Genomic DNA, 22,121 nt, shown 5'->3' on the forward strand with positions numbered 1-22,121 from the left:
AGAGTTTTACTATTTTATTTCCTTCTTTCTTGCATGGGCTTGGGAAACCCATACAAATGTAATTAGAGACATGTTCTTGATTAAATAGAAACAGCAGCACGCATAAGTTACTGCGTGCTGCATAGATTTCTTTTCCTTAAATATTTAATACTATTTTAAAATCCTAAATTTTACCGTCATAATTAGCAAACCCTAGCCGTCTCTAAACTCTAGCAAAATACTGAAATCTTACGTCCAAATCCTCTCTTTTTCTGCTGCAAATCGGTAAGTTAGTTCGTCTAATTTTTGTTTTAGTTTTTTAGCGCAACGTTCCGTATTTTGATCCGTTCTCATTCGTTCTAGCACCGAATCGAGTTCTGTTTGTTTGCCGCCGTAGTTAACTCAATCCTCTTCGATTCAACGCTTGAAATTCGTTTTTTTGGTATGTTATTCTCTCCGTACTAAGCGCCGTAGTTTAATTGTTTTTTTTTGGGTTTATGTTTTCTGTTTTGCTTTGGTTTGATGTTGCTGCCGATGCATGCTTGTGGCCTTCATTATGAGTTTGAAATGTGTATAAGTGAATTTTTAGTGTCGTATGAGGTTATGATTGAACGTAGACTAATTGTTGTTGCACTCTGGAAATATCCAGATTAGATACACAGTAGAGCAATGGTGCTCTAAAATTTCATCAGGGCAAGACAATTGCATTTTAGTTCATTATATTCAAAGATTATTAAATGGAGATGAGATTAAAAATCTTGATAAAAAAATATAATATTAAGCATACACAGTTAAAGAGATTCAAGAATGCACTATAGTTTGTTATTATTTCTTAAGTTTAAACGATGACTTAAGTGATGAAGCAGAAAATTACATAACATATATATATATATATATGCGGCAATGATTACTTTTTTTTTTAAAATATGTGTTTGGTCTTGTGCATAAATTCTATGGTTAGTTGATTTATGGGCTTAATGATGGGCCATTTAAATTTAATTTCTTTTGGTTTGTTTTTCTTAAACAAGAGTTATGATTAATTATCAATTTTGAATCCGGACTTTCGATTATCATTTTGATTTTTAATTAGTAATTGTTACTATTATTTTATAAATATAAATAATGTTAGTTTCGATTATAATATAAATTATTTTAATCAAAAAACGATAATTATATTCTAACCTATATACGTATAATTACTTGGGTTAAAATTATAAATTAAGCTTTTAAATTATTTTTTAAATTATTTGGGTTAAGTAATTTATTTTATATATTGGTTACTTGAGGTTAAAGCTATTGAGTTCCGTTTTAATTATGAATTATTATTTTATCAAAATTATTATTTTTGATATTATAATCTATGGATTATATTTTTGATAAAATGGTTGTGTCGGGTTAGACATTGGTCGCTCAACATGTGAGAAGAAACTGAGCTACGTGTTGACTCAGTTGACTCACTACGTTGGAATTATTAAATTGGATATAGTATTTCTATTTATTTTTATTTGATTTTACCCTTCCGGATTATATTTTAAAGCGGGAACTCAATAGGCTTGACTCGTTGTTGATTTTATAATTGTTTGAGTTTTGTATTTACTCTGATTAGCTTTACTTTTACCTGACTTGTTGTTTGTGCTAGTCCTACGTGATGTCTAGTACTCTCTAGAGTTAGAGTCTGTTTTAATTACTCCCTCCGTCCCACTTTAGAAGTCCCATTTGACTTTACGCACAGATTAAGAAAACATTAATTATTCTTGTCTTTTCATGTTTTTTCATGTTTTGCCCCTATTAATGATAGTGGAATTTTCCATAGAACTCTTTTAAGATGACTAAAATAAGGGTAAAATAGGGTATTCAATGGAAAAGTACTCTAAAAATAGTAATGGGACTTTATAAATGGGACATCCCAAAATAGAATATGGGACTTCTTAAACGGGACGGAGGGAGTATTATTTTATATCTTGTCTAGACCCGTCGATTATTCGTACTTCAGGGGCGAACCATAGTTAGGTTGCTTGCCATGATCACGTGGAACAACAAGTAGTGAGTTTATATCTCTATTTACCTCTTTATTAAGTTAATGTTATATTTTATAAATATATATGTATAAGCAGCTTTTGAACTGTTTTCGACATTGTGGGTTAAATTTGGAACATGCTACTCGATGGGCATCATCGGGACTGCGTGCGCACCGGTTATGATTATTATGGTATTGAGGTAGGTTTGAGATACGTCTCACCTTAGTGAGGGCATCGGTGGAAGATACGTCTCCTGGGCTCACTATTTATTAAGTGGTAGTCGGGGATCGGTTATTGAGATACGTCTCACCGACACGACAATGGATTTAAAATTATGGTTTAGGGTTTCATTGATAATCCATAATGAACAAATGTTTTATTAAACGTTTTAAAGGTTTTTCAACTTAATAAATGTAAATGGTTATATAAACTCTACTTAGTAAATCTGACCCTGTTGTTTTCCCAAATTTTCCAGGTTTATGATTTGAGCATTGGTCGATCTCCGTTTCTTCATTCTCGGAGGTTCTTTATTTTATTTTAAAATAAAAGAGTCGAACTATTTTAAACTTTTAGACCGCAGTAGTAGTGTTAGATTATTTATGTCTTAGTCTTACATTTATGTTTTAGACTATTGATTGTTGGAATGGTCCAACTATTACTTTATCGCTTTTAGCATGATTACAGTGTTTATGGTATTTATATTTATATTGCCATACTGTTGGAGTTATAATTCGAGATAAGCATACTTTGAATATATGTTGCTTTATGTACTGCTAAACTAGGCTGAAGTCTCGGTTACCCCCGAGCATGTGGTTTTCTGCAGGTACATTGTTTTAAATGATATAAGTTGGTTATCCGCAAGGCTAGCTACGGGTTTTGGTACAATCATACCCATACCCTAGCGCCGGTCACGATTCATGAAAATGGGTCGTGACAGATATCAACTGATTTTTTTATATTTTAATATTGAAAAATAAGATAATATTATCTGTGAAATCAACTAAAAAAATTAAATTAAATTAAATTGAGATTAGATAATGATATCAAGGAGAAGACATAATGATGTTGAATTATTGTAATGTTACAGTATTTATATTGTGTTGATTTTCGGTTGATATTTTATTGATTTTATCATCGGTGAAGAAGACAGTAATGATGTTAAATTATTGTAATGTTACAATGTTGATCTTATGTTGATATTATGGTGATATTTACTTGATTTTAACATTAACGAAAAAGAACACATTATATTAATAAAATTAAAAAATTGAAATCAAATTGAAAAAATGTTAAAAAATAAAAATTAGTGCAAAAAAAGATTGAAAAATTGTAAATTAGTTAATTTATTACATATGTTGATTTCGTGTTAATTTCATGTTGATATTAAAACTGACAAAAAACATTAACATTAAAAAAAAGTCAAAATAAAAAAAATTAAATAAAAAAATGTGATAAATATTAAGTGTAGGAATATAATGGTGAAAAAAAAGTGCATGACTCAACATCTATATACACATCTCTCTCTCTAAAAAAAGTTCTCCCTTCTTTCTAAAAAAACTCTCTCATTTTGTTCTTGTTGAGGGTGAGAGAAGGTGATTTCCAATCTTAATCGGAAAATCAGCTTCTCTCCGCCCAAATTATTACTATCTCTACGACTTTTTCTTTATACTTATGTGTTTTTAGATCTATAAATCTTTATAGATCTAGAATTTTATTAAGAGTTATTATAGTTTTTATTGAATGTTCTTGATAATGGAAGGTGTTGTGAGATAAAAATTTATTTTATTAGAATTTTTTTGAAGATGAAGATCGGAAAACATGAATCTTCAACAGATCTACCTATTGAAGATGTGATTTGAAAAGTTTGAAGTTTGAAAATTCAAGCGGTTCAGCTGTTTGATGCAGCTGTTAGCTGGTAGCTGTTAGCTGTTAGCTGGTAGCTGATTCATATTGGTGTTTGGTAAATTTTATTGAGCTGCTGCTGTTTCTTAGTAAAATGACTAATATAGACATCATTTATATATAAGCATATTAATTAGAATTCATGCAAACTTCAAAAAAAATAATTAACTAACATATAATATAATTAAAAAAAATCAATAAATAAATAAATAAAATATTTCAATAAATATTCGTTTTTCTAAATATTAAAAAAAATGAACATCCTACAAATCTCTTCTTGCTCTCATTAAACTATGAGCAATTTGATCTTTTATTATTTTCATCTGTGCAGCTTCGCCTTCTTCACAATTTTCACTTGATCGGTCGTCATTCAAATTATTAAATATATCAGGAGGCATGAAATTGGGATTTTTATCCAGATGTGAAAATGCCGGATCATCTAGAGCTTTTCTTCGAATATAATTATGTAACGCCATTGATGTAATAACAATGTCTCTTTGTACATGAAATGGATAAGAAGACATCAATCGTAAAATTTTCCATCTTGCTTTCCAAACTCCAAAAGTTCTTTCAATGCAACTCCTAAGAGACGAGTGCCACCTATTGAAAGTTTCTTTTAATCCTTTTGGTCGACCGCTACGTTGAAATTCAGGTAGATGATATCTAGTTCCTTTATAAGGTGCGAGAAATCCTTCTATTTGTGAATATCCAGCATCAACTAAATAGTATTTTCCTATAAATACCATAAAATATATTAAAATTAATTTTAGCATCATAATAATAGCTGTTAAGAAAATTATAAAATATACCCGGAGGTGGTTTAGGAAAATTTAACGTTTTTTTATGGATAGCACATTGAAAAATTCGTCCATCATGCGCAGTACCTTCCCATCCAGCCAACACAAAAGTAAATTGCATGTCAAAACTACAAGCAGCCATAATATTTTGTGTAGGAACTCCTTTTCTACCAATATATCGAATAATTTCATGTTCTTCCACACATGCTGATACATGAGTTCCATCAATTGCTCCAATGCAATCCTATTTTACAAAGTTAATATATGTATTAGTAATTCTATAAATAAATAGACTTATATATATATATATATATATATATATATATATATATATATATATATCAAACTTAACTTTTATAAATAAATACCTTAAAGTGAGGCATGTATCTTTCATCATCTTGTATTTCTAAAGGAATCGTAGAAAACGTAAGATCCTTTGGCTTGATCACGTCAATAGAAAATCGCATCATTGACTTTAATACTTCACGAAAGACTCTGCTAATTGTCTCATCTGATCGTTGAAAACGTTCTTGAGCTTGTCGATTTGAAGCTCCCAGGGAAAGAATAAACAAAAATATACCAACTTTCTCTAAAGTTGACATTCTTGGTGAAGCAGCTAAACCATAATATTTTTCAAGATCTTGACAAAGGTTAATAAATATATCTTTATCCATCCTAAACATGTTAAGACATCTTTTATCATTTCCCCTCATAATCTCTAGTAACCACATCATCCCTGTTTGAAATGAATCCATGCATGGTTCTTTATAATTGTACCTGAAATATGATTCTGATACAATTCCAACAGCATAGATTGTTCTTTCCCAAATTTGATCATCATCATTGTCATCTTCAAAAATAATTTTTTGAACGTCATTCATATCTATAAAAAAAATAGTAAGTAATATTAATCAGAGACAACTGTAGTTGCTAATAATAGATATATTTGTAATATAATAATGCATATCACATATAACAAAGTTTTCATTTAAATAAAATAGAATATCCAAATCCTTAAACTTTTTAACAAACATCCAAAATAATGCTAAGGGTTAGACGACCAAAATTTTAAATTATTCTAAATATTAAAAAGATTAAAAGAGAAACTTCTAGTTGTTCGGTTTCCACATGCCCTTCACCCACAATGTGTGATGATATTCAAGCCATTTCCACTTTGTCCCAGTATCTTTCAAAGTACAGTACATCTCTCTTTTTGATTTTTGATCCAACAATAAAGTACTAAAAAAATGAATATCACTTGCCTCTTGCATTTGTGGTAAAGAAAGAACATCTTTCATAACCTCTTCAATGGAACAACCTGGGCGATCCCCTAAAACTCTACATAATGCAGTAGTCTTATTTTTCATACTTTCCTGCATACCTTCATTCAATTCTCTAACAATATTGGTCACTTGCTCAGTACCCGATAATTTTTTTTCTTTACCCCCTTTCTTATTCATTCGCCCATCAGCTGGAGAATCTGTTCTCTTTTGCTTTTTACCACTTCCTTGACTAGTATTACTTCCAAAATTTTCTAAGTTTGTTGTTCCAAAAAGGAGCTCAGTAAACGATTGTTCCTTGCCTAATCCTCCACCACTCATCTCATTTAGATGTTCATTAAAATTATTTTCTAGATAACCACTCTGTTGAGTAGAAAGCACATCATCATGTGACAGTTCTTCAATATCACTAGGTAAAATTTCAGAAGATGGAGCATATGCATAATCTCCGGTAGCCACGGTACTCAAAAATATAATTTCGTATTTCTCATAAAGCTCTTTACCGATTCTCTTTTCACGAAATTTTGCAAAACTTGGATTTTCCTAAAACATGAAAAATAAATTATTGATCAATTACTTAATCTATTTTTATTGTTAAAACAAAAGTTACTTATATTTATAAAAAGAACACTTACTTGAATTTTTTCATCCCACCATTCATTAGATGCCATGACTGTGCCGGTAAAAGGATTCCATCCTAATCCAGTTGATTTTCCTTTCAATTCTTTCCAAATTTTCCATTGTTCTTTCATCCAATCCCATTTATGTTTTAGTTGTTCTCTAATAAATACTAAGCCAACAAGTTTCATCTCATTTTCTACCCAAATCCACCCTCTATCACCCCACCCACCTCCACTTCTCTGACCAATATTAGTACCTTTAACACATATGTCAACAAATGAAGTAAATTGCTCATTTGTCCAATTGACTCTTCCGCTAGTCTTACACTTGCGAGACATATTTATATCTATAATCAAAATTAAATATACTTCTTATTAATAATATAACAAATATAATGGAACAAAGAATCACACAAAGCAAATATACTTGCGATAAATTATTTATTTATACCTTAGGAATTGAATTGTTCCAATAAAAAAATAACAATCTGATGCAAAGGAGAAATAAAAATGACTATAAATACATGCATAATTTAGATGTCGGGCCATGCAAATTGACAAGATAACATATAAACAAACAAAATTATTGGGTACATATATTACTAATATAGATCATAATATATAGTTATAATTTGAAATTTGGGTAAAACGTTGTGCATTATTCAGCTAGTGCAGTACATGATTATCTTTTTTAACAATGACCCACCTTAACCCAAATCACAGCACTTAGGAAAATCATAATTAACAACGCAAAAAATTAAGCAGTAACTACATAATAACAACAAATCGCAACAGATAAATTTAAAACTACATAATCAATAGCATACATGCATCATCTTGTACCAATTATGAAAATTTGGTTTGTGTTAAAAATTTAAACCAGTAGCTGCATAATAACAACGAAAACAAATAAGTATATTTTATCAATTGAATTTTACCCAACATGATAACCCAGATATAAAAGTACTTCCAAACAAAAATTTAAACAAATAAAAGAACGATAAACATACCTTGTGGAGTAGCACAAAATCAGTAATTCTTGTATATCTTGATTTTCTCAACAGTTATGAGTAATTTTGATTGACGTATATTTTAGAAAATAGACGTTAGAGAAAACTGAATAGACCTCAAATAGAATTAGGTCTTCTCTTATATAAGAAATAAAGTTAGGGTTAGTTTTGTCAATAAACAAATAAAAAAAGAACTTTTGAGAAAAAGCTTCAAATTGGAGCTGTTGGAAACGGAGCTGTTTGAGATGGAAACAGCTGCCAACAGCTGATTCAAATATCTCACCAAACACCTAAAATAGAGCTTTTTGAAAAGCAAAAGCGAAAAGCTCTTCAAAACAGCTGAACCAAACGCCCACGTAGTTTCAATATTTATGTATTTGAGTAACCTTTGATGGTTGAAAAAGCCCTATTCGATGACCGTATTAAATAGCTCTCATCATTATTTTAGATTAATTCTTTCAATTTGTTGAGAAACTATTCTTTTATGTAATTTTCATTTTATCAATGGAAGTTTTAGCTTTTGAAAAAAAATTAAAAATGATAAAAAAATATAGGAAAATGGAATTTAATATAAAAGTTAATTTTTTTTTTAAAAGTAATATAAAAAAAATAAAACTGGTACGAAATATAAAGATTTAAAAGGGATGGTATAAAAGTAAATGTTGAAGAAAAAACAGAATTTGCTCAATATTCTTAGCAAATTTAACAAATACTCAAATCTTTTCAGTCCATAAAATACAGCCCGTCTAAAGAAAACGACTTCGTTTTAGCCTGCTATAGCCCAAATCCTATCCACAAAATAGACAAAAAAAAGAAAAGAAGATAATTTCAAATTCAATTTATTTCATACCAATACTCTCACCAAACTCGAATATTCGAATTCAGAATTCATCGTAGATCCCTTTTGCTTGAAAAAAAAAAATCCTCTAAATCTCTAAAAGTTTTCATTTTTTATAAATATTCGAAACCCAAATCGTCTCATAGGTTCGCTGTTTTGCCAATTTTGTTGTAAATTGCTTCAATTTCGTAATTTTACGAATTTACGTATCTTCTCCTTTCAGGCTTTACTCATAGGAATTATGAAGTTCTTAGAATATACACCGCTGGAACGGTAATTATATTTTGAATTTATATATTGTTTGTGTTTAACCGTATTTATTTTGTTGTATTTACTAATTTTGTTGTTGTTTGATTTTAGAATTGATGATTTCTTAAGTTATTTGAATTTGGGAGAACGCACTATTAAGGGATGTCTCGAAGCTTACTCTTGTAAGTCCAAGTTTTAATTTATGATTTTGAGAATATTAATGTTATTATGATTGTTTTGAAGAAATTTTGTGTTTTCTAAACTGTGGTGTGATTTTTGTGAAGGTAAACACACCGGAACGGACAAAAAGCTTTCGTTTAGTTTGGAACATGAGGTAATTAATTAATTAATTTAAATGTGATTTCATGTGATTTTTGCTTGTTTTGTTGATTTTTATCTTTATATTAGGGAGTGATTATGTTTTCGTTACCACGTGTGCATAGTCTGTAGAATGGTGCTATGCCCAATCATGTTAATGGATGGTGGATTCGAGGTTGGAGGGTTGTAAAAATGTCTATGTACGGATTTCTTTTGGTTTGTTGATTTAAGGGTAGTGGTCTCGTGGGGGCTTTTTGCGGAGTGAAAACTTAAGAATATGATTCCATTTTGTATCCGGTTTAGAAATAGAAGGCATCTGAAATTTCTTTATATTTGAACAACCTTAGTCTATGTAAAAATGCAATAAAATTGTTAGGATGTGATCATGAATTTAATTGGCATAACGGCCACAATTTTCTTTCTAAAAGTTTGTAAAGTATATTAACCAGCGTTACGAGGGGCCCCCCGGGCGCTGGCCAGGTTGCCTCGAAGGCCGTTTCACCTTTAATAATTATGATGTGGAATTAACGATTTTTTAAGGACTAATATGATTTAATTATAGAAATATATAAGAAAAAGGAATATTATATGTATATTTATATGCTAAATTCTTTTTTTGATAGTCTAATAAAATAAGTATTATCGTATCATATTAAAATGAAATATGCTCATAAAAAAAATAGAAGACAATAAAATATAACTAGAATATAGTTCATTTAGAATACGAAATATGAAAAATTAAAGTATTAGTAACAATTTTTTTTTTCCTTTGTATCACCGTTATTTAAAGGTAACGGCTTCAATAACGGCTGTAATGACTGTTATCTGTGCAAAATATAATAACGTTAAGATTAATGTAGAAATGGTAAGGAAGGTATAAAATCTTTTAAATAACGACCTTTATGTAACGTAACAACCTTTATTTAAAACCAGAAAGATGATGTTTACCACCCATTTTCCTTTGCGATTTAGTTCTTATGGCTAATTAAATACGCACTAAATGTGTTTGGTTGGTGAGTGTTGTGATTGATTTTAATCCTTCCCAATACTCTTAGATTGAGGAGCCTTTTTCAATTGGAATTCCCCACCCCGGTGTGTTTTCTGTTGGGGTGTGTGTTTGGAGAATGCAGGTGGATACTTTGTGGTCTTTTGTACCCACATTCTTTGACAGTCATTCTCTTTTCAGATTCTTGATTATCTTGGGAAGTCTTCTGACGCAGACTCATCCTCACCAGCTGAATACTTGATGAGCAGATCCAGGTAATGATGGTTACTGGGGTGGATCAATGAAATGGGAGCTGTTTGTGATACGTCTTTGACTGTTTTCCGTTATTCTTTTTCCAGCCGAAAAACATTGATTTATCTTGTTCTAACTCTGTACCACATGTATCCAGACTATGATTTCAGGTATAACTTTATGCTCTTTGCTGTAACTGAAGTGCATATTTTTGTTTCTTTATTGTAAAAGGAGGATTATGGGTAATGTCATTGGCAGCTTCTTTGGCGACATGGCATCCCACTATATAATTCTCCTTTAACTGCAATATAATGGGAGTGTTGTCAAAAGGTTTGACAGACGGTTCACAGAACTGTTGCTCTAGGAGGAGCTGAGAGTTCAAGTCTCTCCATTTCCCAAATTTAATCTCAGTATTCCATATGGCTGGCTTGTATTTGTGCTAACTCTTTGAGAACGTTGTGTCTGGTTGGTTTGGATCCTATTTATTTCACTATTATGTGGGGACCTGATGTAAAGCTCTTTCTGTTGTTGTTACCTGTATATTATGATATTGCCATGCATCTTTGCGGTTTTCAGTGCCATGAATGCCCACCAGTTCTTCACAGAGGAAAGTTGGGACACGTTTAAGCAGATTTTTGACACCTATATGTTTGAAGCATCAAAGGTATTAGTTATTTGTCTTTTGGTCCTCGTCAATAAAGCAATGCATGTCTATCAGAACTGACACTCTGCTCTCCTCCACAAAAAATTTAAATTGATGTTTTTTTCTGCAACATGCAAATTGGAATATATAATTGGTTAATTGCATTCACATTTCCTGGATTGGGCTAGTCCAAACTTGGACATGTAGCTATCACGGCTATTTATGGGGAATTAGTGATTGGAGGGTGAAACCTAGTTTGACAAGGTTTAAATTGTAACTTGTAGGTAGATTTTGCTTTGCTATTGTTTTATCTGTTTGTGAGGGGATGCTGCAGTGTCATTTGGTGAGATTTTTTGTTAGGATAAAAGAATGGCTTTTCCGCATCTAACATTGTTATCTTTTGGCTTGCTTTTTCTCTAATTATTCATAGGAATGGATCAATGAAAATGAGAGTAGTAGTTCCTTACTCGAAACAATATATAAGGCTCTGGATGAGGTGAGCAAATTTCAAAAACATGAAAGCTGCTTGTAGTTGTACATGAGGCAGTGTTATGATTCTCTTTAATGCAGGTTGTGAAGCTAGCTGAATGTGAAATATATAGCTATGTTCCAGATTCTGATGCTGACCCTTTTTTAGAGAAAGGAGCAATGTAAGTATTCATATAGGTTGGGGTCGTAGAAAAACTTTATTAAATTAATAAATAAATAGATAAAGGAAAGAGGTCTAACTTTGATGTGTTTTTTTTCACAGCTGGTCTTTTAATTTCTTTTTCTACAACAGAAAACTAAAGCGTGTCGTAAGTTTCCGGTGTTGTTGTCTAAGGTGGGCTATACTTAAAAGTTTATTTCCTCTTGTTTTTTGACTGCATCAAAATCAATTGAGTTTTAAAGACGTTTGGTTTAACTGTTACTTCCTCCGGCAGTAATATGGTGGCTGATGGATTTCTTCTCGACAACTTAAGTTCCGACGAAGATGGGGAAATTTTCGATAACATGGACATATGAGTGCTATAGCAGCAGATTATTAGCACAATGTTGCATCCTCTGTGTCTACTTGTAGTTATGCTCCTGCAGTGCCATACTCATGGCGCTTACAGTAGTAGGATTAGCTTTTGTACTGTTGTACATGAGGTAGTATTGTGTTGTAATTAACTAAAGCCATGTCCATGAATCGTCTTTAATCAAATGCTTGGTTTGTGATTAGAAACGACGGTGCCAGATTATGTCGTTGAAATACTGAAACTTGCTGTGCCTTATTTTTGTTACGGAACTATAACCGTTGTAAGCGGATTGTGATTACTTCTCTTCATATATTGGAAGACTTGAACTTGATAATTGATTGGAGAAATTGGCGCTGGTTATATTGGATTTTTTCCTTTTTTCTCTAAATGTATGTTTTAGTAATGTGATTGATTATGTATCTTATTATAAACAGATAGAGCATGCAAAAACCGAAATAAATTATATAATTGAATTGATAAATTTAGTTTTATTTGGTTTGACAATATAAAAACATTTGGTTTTTTTAGTTTGGTTTGATTTTGTATATACAATACAACAGTTCAATTTTAGTTCAAACCGAGCTGAAAAAACTTAATTGATCTGATTGGTTCGGTTTTGCTTGACTAAAACAAAATTTAGTTTTTGTAAATTTGGTTTGGTTTGACAAGTAGTTTTAAGTTTTAATTTAATTCAGTGCAATTTTAACTGATTAAGTTAGTGATGTTAGATGATTAAGGTGATTTTGAAGACACTTTTTATTTTTTTAAAGAGTGCTGTCTCTTTATCCAACGACTTTATCTGCCTAACCGCATTACAATGTAACTGAAAAAGAGTCCATTAATACACTTTGTTCATTTGGGTATTATAATTATTAATTAAATTAGTGGAAAAGGGAATTTGAACAATATTATATTGTGATTTCTCAAGCAAAGACTTCTATTATCGACCCACAACAAACATGTGTACTTTCATCACTTTCCTCTTTTTCTATTTTGCAGTAAAGCAAAAGTGTATAAGCTGCATGTGTTTTTTTTTGTTTTTTTAATAATGAAAACAAAAGAAAAAAACAATTAACAATAGCAAATAATTTTAAGATGACATTATTCCCATAACAATAATCAATAAAAACATAACAATATTTTTTAATTTAATAAAAGTATTTTTTTTCTTTTAATTTGGGCTCATTTTTTTTACCATTAGAAAGTAGAGTTTTGTGAGAAAAATTAAACCCACAATGCCTTCATAAGTTAGAGTTTTGTTCGAGACACTTATTTAGAAGGAAGTATTTGGTTTGGTTCGTGTTTTGTTCTCCATTCACACAAATGAGTTTGATTAGATTTGTAACTTCAAATTAGACAAGAATTTTTTTTTGATGAATATAAAATTTTATAAAAGCCACAAGAAGTGGCAACTCGAAACTAAAATCTTTCGCACAAGAAGTGGTACGCACAAGGCGACACACTAAAGGCTTAGGCTAAAAGAAACGAGTCAAAATCAACCGTTCAGATACAGAATACAGAATGGACTTCTAAAGAAATCCAAACCAGAATAATTGAAACTCCTATTTCAACACTTATAAATAAAAGCAGACCTCGTAAAGCAACTAAAGATGACAGTCTCTTTATCCGAAAGCTCATTACTGAAAACTCTGCTATTTCTACATTTCCATAACTCCCAAACAACCAAACACCATAAAACTTCCCATAGCTTCCAGTACGGACCCCTCGGAACAATGGCCTGCCACTGAAACATGAATTCCTCAAAAGAAAACGGTAAAACCCAAGCAATATCCAACTTCTGAAGCACTCCACACCACACATTCCTTGCAAAAACACAATGAATAAATAAATGATCCTGAGACTCCAACACATTGCAAAGAGAGCACATCGTGTTGTCCGTAGGAATTATAAGACGACGTGCTAAAAAGTCCAAAGTAGGTACTCGATTATGCAAAGCCACCCAAATGAAAAATTTAACACGAGGGGGAGCTTGCGAATTCCAAATCTGCGTAAAAGAGGAAGAATTCACCTGGACTGCACTATTGTTCTTCCCTTGATTATCAGCAGTAGATGCCCGACTTCCATGATCATTAATAGCAGCAGGATCCTGGAGAACAGCAGCAGCAGTGGGATTCGAAACAACAGCAGCAGCAGCGGGATTCTGAGAAACAGCAGCAGCAACACTTCTGTGAAAATCAGCAGCAGAAGTGGTAACCTGGAGAACAGCAGCAGCAGTGGGATTCGGAAGAACAGCAGCAACAACGTGATTCTGAGAAGCAGCAGCAGCGGTAACCTGAAAATCAACAACAGCAGCCGGATTTTGCATAACCTCAGTAGCAAACAGCCTATCCTCTGCAGCATCGTAACGGTTCAAAGCATGAATCAGCTCAGCAGTTCGGTTGGATTGAGACAAACCCCCAGCAGCTGCGACGTGCACATTATTATCAACTCCACTATTGCGAACATGGTTAGCAGCTGCCGTAGCCACAAATTTGCAAAACGAAGCTGCTGAAAAACCCGACGAAGAGGCATTCCATTTAATGACATCAACCCTATTATCAACAAAGTGCAACCCATTAAATAAAATCTGAAACCTCCTTAAAAGCAACAATTCTGATCCTCTTAGTCTCCTTCTCCACTTCCAACCGAAGCTCCTAATATCTGATAAATAAGCGTGTTTTTGATTAGATAGATTGAAGAGTTCAGGAAATAACTCAATCAACCTCCCATCTTCCAACCAATTATCATGCCAAACGCTCACTAGAGCACCATCACCAATCTTATATCGAATATTACCAACAAAAACTTTCCACACAAATTCATCACCACAGCACTTCTTCTTAATACCTTTCCAGATACTAGACATTTTCTTATTATCCCCAAGAAGTAAAGAATCCCAATCCGAGATATTAGAACCACTAGCTACTACAGTAAACCAAAGAGAATTCTTGCAACAAAAACGCAACTTCCATACCCACTTGAATAACAAACTCTGATTTCTAACTCTAAGGCTAGAAATGCCCAAACCGCCCATCTCATAATCTTGGCAAATACTCTTCCAAGAAACTTTGCAAAGGGTTCTAGATGCGACATCACCTTTCCAGAGAAAGCGCTTCATATAAGACTCCAATTTCCTCTGAACCCCACTTGGCATACTGAAAACTGACATAAAATAAACAGGCACACTGAAAAGGACAGATTTAATAAGAACTAGCCTTCCTGCAGGAGAGAGCAGAGACCCCTTCCATAAAGCCAATTTCGATTTAAATCTATCCACAACATGATCCCAAAAACCAGAGGCTAATTGACGTCTCACAAGAGGCAAACCGAGATACTTAATCGGCAGAGACTCAATTTTACAACCCACCACACTTGCTGCTGTAGCTAACTCATCAACACTGGTATTAATTCCCATAATAGAGCTTTTATGAAAATTAATCTTTAGACCAGACACAACCTCAAAACAACGAAGAATCCAGGTCAAATTTTGCAAATGAACTACATCATACGGAATAAAAATGAGAGTATCATCCGCAAATTGCAAAAGAGACACTGGATCAAAATTATCCGAATAAGAGTAACCACAGGTAAACCCCAAATTACTAGCCTTGTCGAGAAGACATTTCAGCCCTTGGACAGCCAAGACAAAAAGATAAGGAGAGATAGGATCACCTTGACGCACCCCCCGCTGAAGAGTGATAGGCTCCACAGGACTACCATTAACCAAAATTGACGTGGTGGACGAAGAAAGGCAGTAAAACATCCAATCAATCCATAGCTGCGGGAAACCCATACAACGCATAACCGTTAAAAGATACATCCAGTCAATTGTGTCGAAAGCCTTCTGGAAATCAAGCTTTAGAACAAGCAGTTTCTCCTTCCGTCTATTTGCTAAATGAATTAATTCATTAGCAATCATAGAACATTCGAGAATGCTCCTACCCTTAAGGAAAGCGTGCTGACTTTCCGAAACAAGCGAAGATAGGAGGGGAGCTAACCGTAAGGACAAAGTCTTTGATAAAAGCTTGTATAAACCGTTTACCAGGCTAATAGGGCGGAAGTCCTTGATATTAGATGAGCCAATTACTTTGGGAATTAAAACCATGAAAGAAGTATTAATTCCTTTCGGCAAAGAGCTCGAGCTATGAAAAGTCGAAAACATATCAAGAATTTCTGCTTTCATGATAGACCAAGCACGACGATAGAAAAAGAAGTTAAAACCATCTGGACCCGGCGCTTTTCTCTCATTCAAAGAGGAAATAGCAAAGAAGACCTCATTTTCATCAAACTTCTGAATCAAACAATCGGCCTGCACCGTGGTTAACTTTCTAAAACCCAAATCTGAAATATCATACGGCACCCTCTCTTTACAACTGTATAGGGAATTAAAAAAATCCCTAATGTGAAATCTCATCGCAGTTGGCTCTGAGTAAATGACATCTTCTACTAGAATAGCAGAAATATAATTGTTCCTGTGATGTTGAGAGGCAATGCTATGGAAAAACTTAGAATTTTTGTCACCAGATAAACTCCAATTGAGGCGAGACTTTTGAATCCATAAAGACTCCATTCTTTTTTCTGCCACCCATAGCGCATTTTTATTAGCTATTAAATCATTAACCTCTCCCTCATTTAACTGTCTATTTTCAGCCTCCAACTCCTTTGCTAAAATTGTACAGTTAAGATCCTTGATGATTTTGTTTTGATCGCCAAAAACATTGTTGTTCCATTCCTTAATAAGTAACCGCAACTTCTTCAATCTCTGGGTTAGATTATCAGGAGTGGAACATATAGAGCTCCAAGAATCCGAGACGAAAGTACTGAAATTCTCATGCTCCCACCAAGCATCAACCGAGCGAAAAGGACGTGGCCCCCAATCAAAGCTACTGGCCGACCAAAAACAAATTGGCACATGATCAGATTGCCCCTGAGGTAAGGCAGATAGGGAGAGATTCGGCCAACATAAGCCAGCCTGTGCCGAGACTAAACATCTATCAATTCTTGATCGCGAAGCTGAGTTTTTCCATGTGAATCGCCTCCCGTGAATTGGAAGGTCAATCATTTCTGCTGAATTAATGAAATCATTGAGAGCTAACATCGAAGGCGAGTATCCCACACAATTCAATCTTTCCTCCGGGCGCAGAATCTCATTGAAGTCTCCGCTAAGAAAAATGATCATGGGAACATCCAATAATAGCCGAAGTTCCTGCCAAAAAAGCACTCTCTCTGAAGCAACATTGCTAGCATAAATAAGAATATGGCGATAAGAAGAGTTTTGATAGAAAAAGTCCATACAAATCCACCTAGAACCTTTTGAAATAGACACTGAATTAAGAATAGCAGAATTCCAAATCAATATCAAGCCACCCGATGCACCCACAGAGGGCACCCAAGCATAATCAAAATCAAGGTTAGGCCATAGGTTTCTAATTAAAAAGTCATCAACTTTATCTTTCTTAGACTCAACCAAACCAATGAACAACAGCTTATTAAAAGTGACCATCGACTTAATGAATTTTTGTTTCCGTAAATTCAAAAGTCCACCTCTACAGTTCCATGAAACGAAAATAATTGGCTCCGACATAAATCATAAAAAAACCTCGAAAGGAAAAAAGACTTATCTCTGCTGAATTAAAGCATCTGCCGCCAAGTTCGTTGAAATTTGTTTAACTGTGCTCCTTATTGAATATACCAATCTGAAAACCAAGTCTCCAAGATTCCATAGCTTCATTTGCTAGTTCTGAAATTATATTCTGTAAATTTTCCCCAGCAATCCGGTTCATATTAACGATATCAACATCCGACAGCTCCTTCTCGGTTTCGTGCTGACTGTTAGAGAAAGAGTGCAGCTCCCCCAATCTGTCTAAATTCTTCAATGGCTGATTCTTCCTCTTAATACTGCTCTCCAACTCCGTGGAATTGTTACAGATTGTGCCCGAAATTGAAGTTGCACTGATAACATCCTCTCCAAGAAAACGCAGTCTATCTAGATCAAACACAGAAAGAGAAGCCCCTGAAGTCGGTTCTGCATGAAAAGAGTGCAGCTCTGGAAGAGAGCTTGGCACCACCGTGTCATCTAAATCTGCTGGTAGTGAATGAGTCTTGGACGGGATTCGATTTTGCAGATATTTGTTGATACTCTTTGAGGAATGTTGGCTATTAACGGTTTTAGATGGGGCTGAATGACTGTTCTCCTCTTTACTGCTACTAAACTCATATTCACTGTCCGAAGACATACTATCATCCATGCCCAGTTCTTCGAAGACCGCCGGTCTTTCTGACTCAACTACAAAAACTGAATGTTTTTCGCCTCTAAACAACACCTCCACCGAATGGTTGATGAATTTGCAGGTACACGAAAAAAGCATCAAACCCGAATCAAAACGATCTCTGAGATGAACAAGGGGGTGAACCTTAATCGCCTCGCCTAAGGAATTACCAACATCCATGAAAATTTCAGGTGACCAAAGCGGCAATGGTAAACCTGAAACTGTAACCCAAACCAAACGGCAAAAGGATTGTTTGAAATCTTTCGCCCATGAAAAAGATTGAAAAAAATCAAGCAAGGTTAAGGATAGATCCTCCATAAATTGTTTAGCATCGTCCTTTGAGAAGAAAGTAATCAAGATGAGATTGCTCCCCATTAAAGAGATCTTACTGTACTCTATGTTTTTGTCACATAAGAAATTTTTTGCCTTCAAAATTAACCGAATATCATTCACCCTTGCCACAATTGAACGATCAATCCATTCCTCATTTGCTGCAACAACCGAATCCTTACACACTGTAAGATTTATATCTGCAGGAACCACTTGAGCTAACGAACCACTTGCAATCTTGATCCCGTCATCAGATAGCCCTGCTACTTCACCATGAACAATTGAATCTGCTGCTACAGACTTCATACTGTTGTTATTTGAGACAACCTTAGCAACGACCTGTTATCCCTGAAGGATGGATTGGTAATCAATTTCGGCTGCTGCTTCATAACAGGTTCCGCTATCCTTTTCTGAACAAGCTGTATACGAGGGTATTTCGAGATGTAAGCACGCAAATTAAATCTACCAATTGCAATCATATTCAGCTGAGAAAGGACCCACGACACCTCCTTTGCAACTGCAAGTCTCAGAAAACCAAAACACCAATTCCTTTTCGTAAGTTTGGATGCTAATGATACGTTGCCAATAACCCCATACCGTGCAAAAACTTTTTCCAAATCATACTGTCTCCACGATCTTGGGAAATTCTCGAAGTAGAAAACCGTATTGCAGTCAAGATGATGCTTCTGGTTGAGGGGAAGCTTCCTAACGTCCTGGAAAAGGTTGATGGCAGTCTGAGAACCATGGAAATCCGTAGGAAAAAAGCTAGGGTTAGGGTTTTGTGGGGGTTTGGGGGGGAGAGCCATCGCGCGTCAAATTAGACAAGAATTAGGCGATTTTATTTCTATTTTAATAAAACTATACTACTTTATAATGCAGTTAGAATTTCTTTTGTTAATTTTCAGCTTTTAGTTGTTCATCCTAGAGCCGGCAACCATACTTTTTCAAAATTAGTTGTAGATGAACGACAACACCGTTACTGAGAGATTTGAATATTTGTGTTTTGAATATGTTTTCTTCTTTTATTACTTTTATTATCGTTTTTATTTTTATGGATAACTAAAATTTTAATTGAGGGATTAATATTTTTGTATGAGTTTTTAATGAAAAATCGAATCCGTAAAATCAAGAAATCATACAATATATATAATGTTAACCTTTAAATCTTCAATTCACAATTTGTTTTTGATGAATATCAATTCACAAATTTAAATATTTAAGTAATTAGTTGTTTAACTACATTGCACTACTTTTAATTTTAATTCATAAAAATCTCTTTATAATCGGTAAACGATTCAAAAATAAATTAAATTGTTTATTAAATGTTCCTATCTCTATGGAATTGATAATTCGACTTTGCATAAATTATTGATGTTGTTCGTTTCTTTTTTAATATCTCATCGTGGTGGCTATTTTCTTAAAGTAATACGTGAAAGGCAAAACGTTTGTCCCATAAGACAGGGGTTTTATTCAAAATGCTACGTGGTAACTGTTACATTTATTAATTTCAATTTACATACAATCGAGACACTTGTTCTATATAAACTGGCTCTAACAGATCTTTTAACACTTGCCACCTTTTTAAATTCATCATAATTTTATACTCTCAGATCTTCATCTTATCCCTACCTAACCACTTCTTTTATATTCATACCATTTCCTAATAATTGCATCCATATCTTCTTAATTTATATTTTTAATTTTGTCTATTTTTTGCGCTTACTAACTCCATTTTAATGCAGTAATGCATAAAGCATTTTAATTTAATGGTCCTTGAAAATGAAAATGAAAATGAAAATGAAAATTATCTGATGAGTGAATCCTTCAATTAAGGTATTGATTTTGTGTTATTAATTAGCTATTTTTTATAAGTAAACATTAATGTCAAATTTAAACATGAAGATCATGATGACAAGCTAAGTTCATCCTCCTTGTGTTCTCTTTGATTTATGGTGCTCAAAATGAAGGGTCACCTAACATATTTTCTGTGCTATCTATATATATATAGACTTGAGTTGAGATGTCCAAACACATCATGAACAAATTCTACACATAATGCATGAATTATGTTACTCACAGGAGCTTTGGAAAAGCAAAGAATAGAAAAATTTTCACGGAGACAAGCACGGATTATATAGATTTATTTTTTTTTATTTTTGCATTTCTGAGGACGTGATCCACTATAAATATTAAAATTCTTTGTTTTTATATAATGATAATAATATTTTTAATTAAAAAGTTAAGAAATTAGTTTCAGACTATTGGTTGCTTTTTGTTTCTTGTACTTTCTTTTTTTATGCCAGCTGCCACGTCTTGTGCTTGTGTTAATATACCTATCATTTATCAAAAATAAAACTTGTTACTCATATGTTTTTATTATTTTATATATATGTACACATCCAAAGACAATATCTCAAGTAGTAAAATTTAAATTTTTATTTTGTACATTCAAATAGGATATGCAATTATGTGGAATGATTATATATATATAATACTCCTGTTTTTAGTTGTCGATTTAAGATAAATTATTAATATTAAAAAATTATTTTTTTATCTTAAAATACAATTAAATATTATGACTAATATAATTCTACTTATTAAATTTATTATTGACGAATTTAAATTTATTAAATATTTCACTAGATGACTCAATAAAAAAAGATAAATTTACAATTTAATTATAAAAATTATTTAAAATTCTAATTATTTGTTATATACAAATATTTTTGTTTAAATGAACAACTAATGAAAAATAGAGGGAATAATAATTAATTAAGGGAGAAGTAGTATGCATCCATCTAAAACTTCTATTCTCAAAGCATCCCAAAAGACTCTTTATTATGGCACTTTAGCTATAATAGATATGAAGCTTTCCTACATTAACTTTAGGAAATTTACTATCGGAATGAAATTGATTTTAATTTATTTTTATAATAATAATTGAACAAAGAATATTCATTTTATAAAAAATGAAATAATTGTAAGCATCACAAAACAAATTCACACTGTACTCATTCTAAGTCCTCTAATTAAACTCTTACGTACCTTAAAAACTATTACTAGCATTTAAGAAGCCACTTTTCTCCTTTTAAATATTATTTTTAAATTGTTTTATTAATATTTATGTAAGGAAATGCACAGTTTCTGAAAAACTAAAATTAAAATGAATCATTTATTAAAACACATTTTGATAGAGAGTGGTATTTGAACAAATATAATTATGAAAGTAAGTTAAAATAAAAAAATTGAATACGTTATGAAAGGAAATCAATTTATATATCCAAAATTAATGCAATCTTTTTTAATATTCTGAATAAAAAATTAAGATATTTTTGTCTAATGATTTGATAATATGAGTTAATATCCAAATAAAAAATTCAAAATACGAAGGATCTAATTGATAAAAATAAAATAAATTAAACTCTCTTAATTTATTTTTTTATAATTAGTTTTTGATTGGGGAACAAACTAATTTGTTTTATCTATTTTCATAAAAATTTATATATTGTAAAAATATTTATTATTTTATAAAAACTTTATAATTTATTTTCTAAATAAGAGTAATTTATCATAAATATATTGTATTATCTCCATAATGATAAAAAAATATTGTTTACATTGAAAAATTAT

General features: G+C 32.4%; 4 protein-coding genes across 4 annotated transcripts; 1 reads left to right on the top strand and 3 right to left on the bottom strand.

Annotated features, from left to right (window-relative positions):
- Positions 1-4,162: 4,162 nt before the first annotated feature.
- Positions 4,163-5,577, bottom strand: LOC126672750 (uncharacterized). Its single transcript, XM_050366704.1, has 3 exons — positions 5,065-5,577; positions 4,784-4,940; positions 4,163-4,632 (listed from the first exon to the last, which is right to left on the bottom strand). Exons 1-3 carry the CDS (start codon positions 5,575-5,577, stop codon positions 4,163-4,165), a joined length of 1,140 nt encoding a protein of 379 aa, XP_050222661.1.
- Positions 5,578-5,805: 228 nt separating this feature from the next.
- Positions 5,806-6,935, bottom strand: LOC126672751 (L10-interacting MYB domain-containing protein-like). Its single transcript, XM_050366705.1, has 2 exons — positions 6,612-6,935; positions 5,806-6,519 (listed from the first exon to the last, which is right to left on the bottom strand). The coding sequence occupies exons 1-2, from the start codon at positions 6,933-6,935 to the stop codon at positions 5,806-5,808; spliced, it is 1,038 nt and encodes a 345-aa protein (XP_050222662.1).
- Positions 6,936-8,491: 1,556 nt separating this feature from the next.
- Positions 8,492-12,259, top strand: LOC126675083 (uncharacterized). Its single transcript, XM_050369660.2, has 11 exons — positions 8,492-8,590; positions 8,668-8,717; positions 8,805-8,875; positions 8,978-9,027; positions 10,198-10,271; positions 10,356-10,418; positions 10,825-10,912; positions 11,322-11,387; positions 11,462-11,541; positions 11,643-11,714; positions 11,815-12,259. Exons 2-11 carry the CDS (start codon positions 8,686-8,688, stop codon positions 11,894-11,896), a joined length of 678 nt encoding a protein of 225 aa, XP_050225617.1. The 5' UTR covers positions 8,492-8,590; positions 8,668-8,685; the 3' UTR covers positions 11,897-12,259.
- Positions 12,260-13,459: 1,200 nt separating this feature from the next.
- On the bottom strand, positions 13,460-17,395 carry LOC126672753 (uncharacterized). Its single transcript, XM_050366706.1, has one exon. It carries the CDS (start codon positions 17,393-17,395, stop codon positions 13,460-13,462), a length of 3,936 nt encoding a protein of 1,311 aa, XP_050222663.1.
- Positions 17,396-22,121: the final 4,726 nt, after the last annotated feature.

Source organism: Mercurialis annua, linkage group LG3 (genome assembly GCF_937616625.2).
Source record: "Mercurialis annua linkage group LG3, ddMerAnnu1.2, whole genome shotgun sequence".
Classification (NCBI taxonomy): Eukaryota; Viridiplantae; Streptophyta; class Magnoliopsida; order Malpighiales; family Euphorbiaceae; genus Mercurialis; species Mercurialis annua.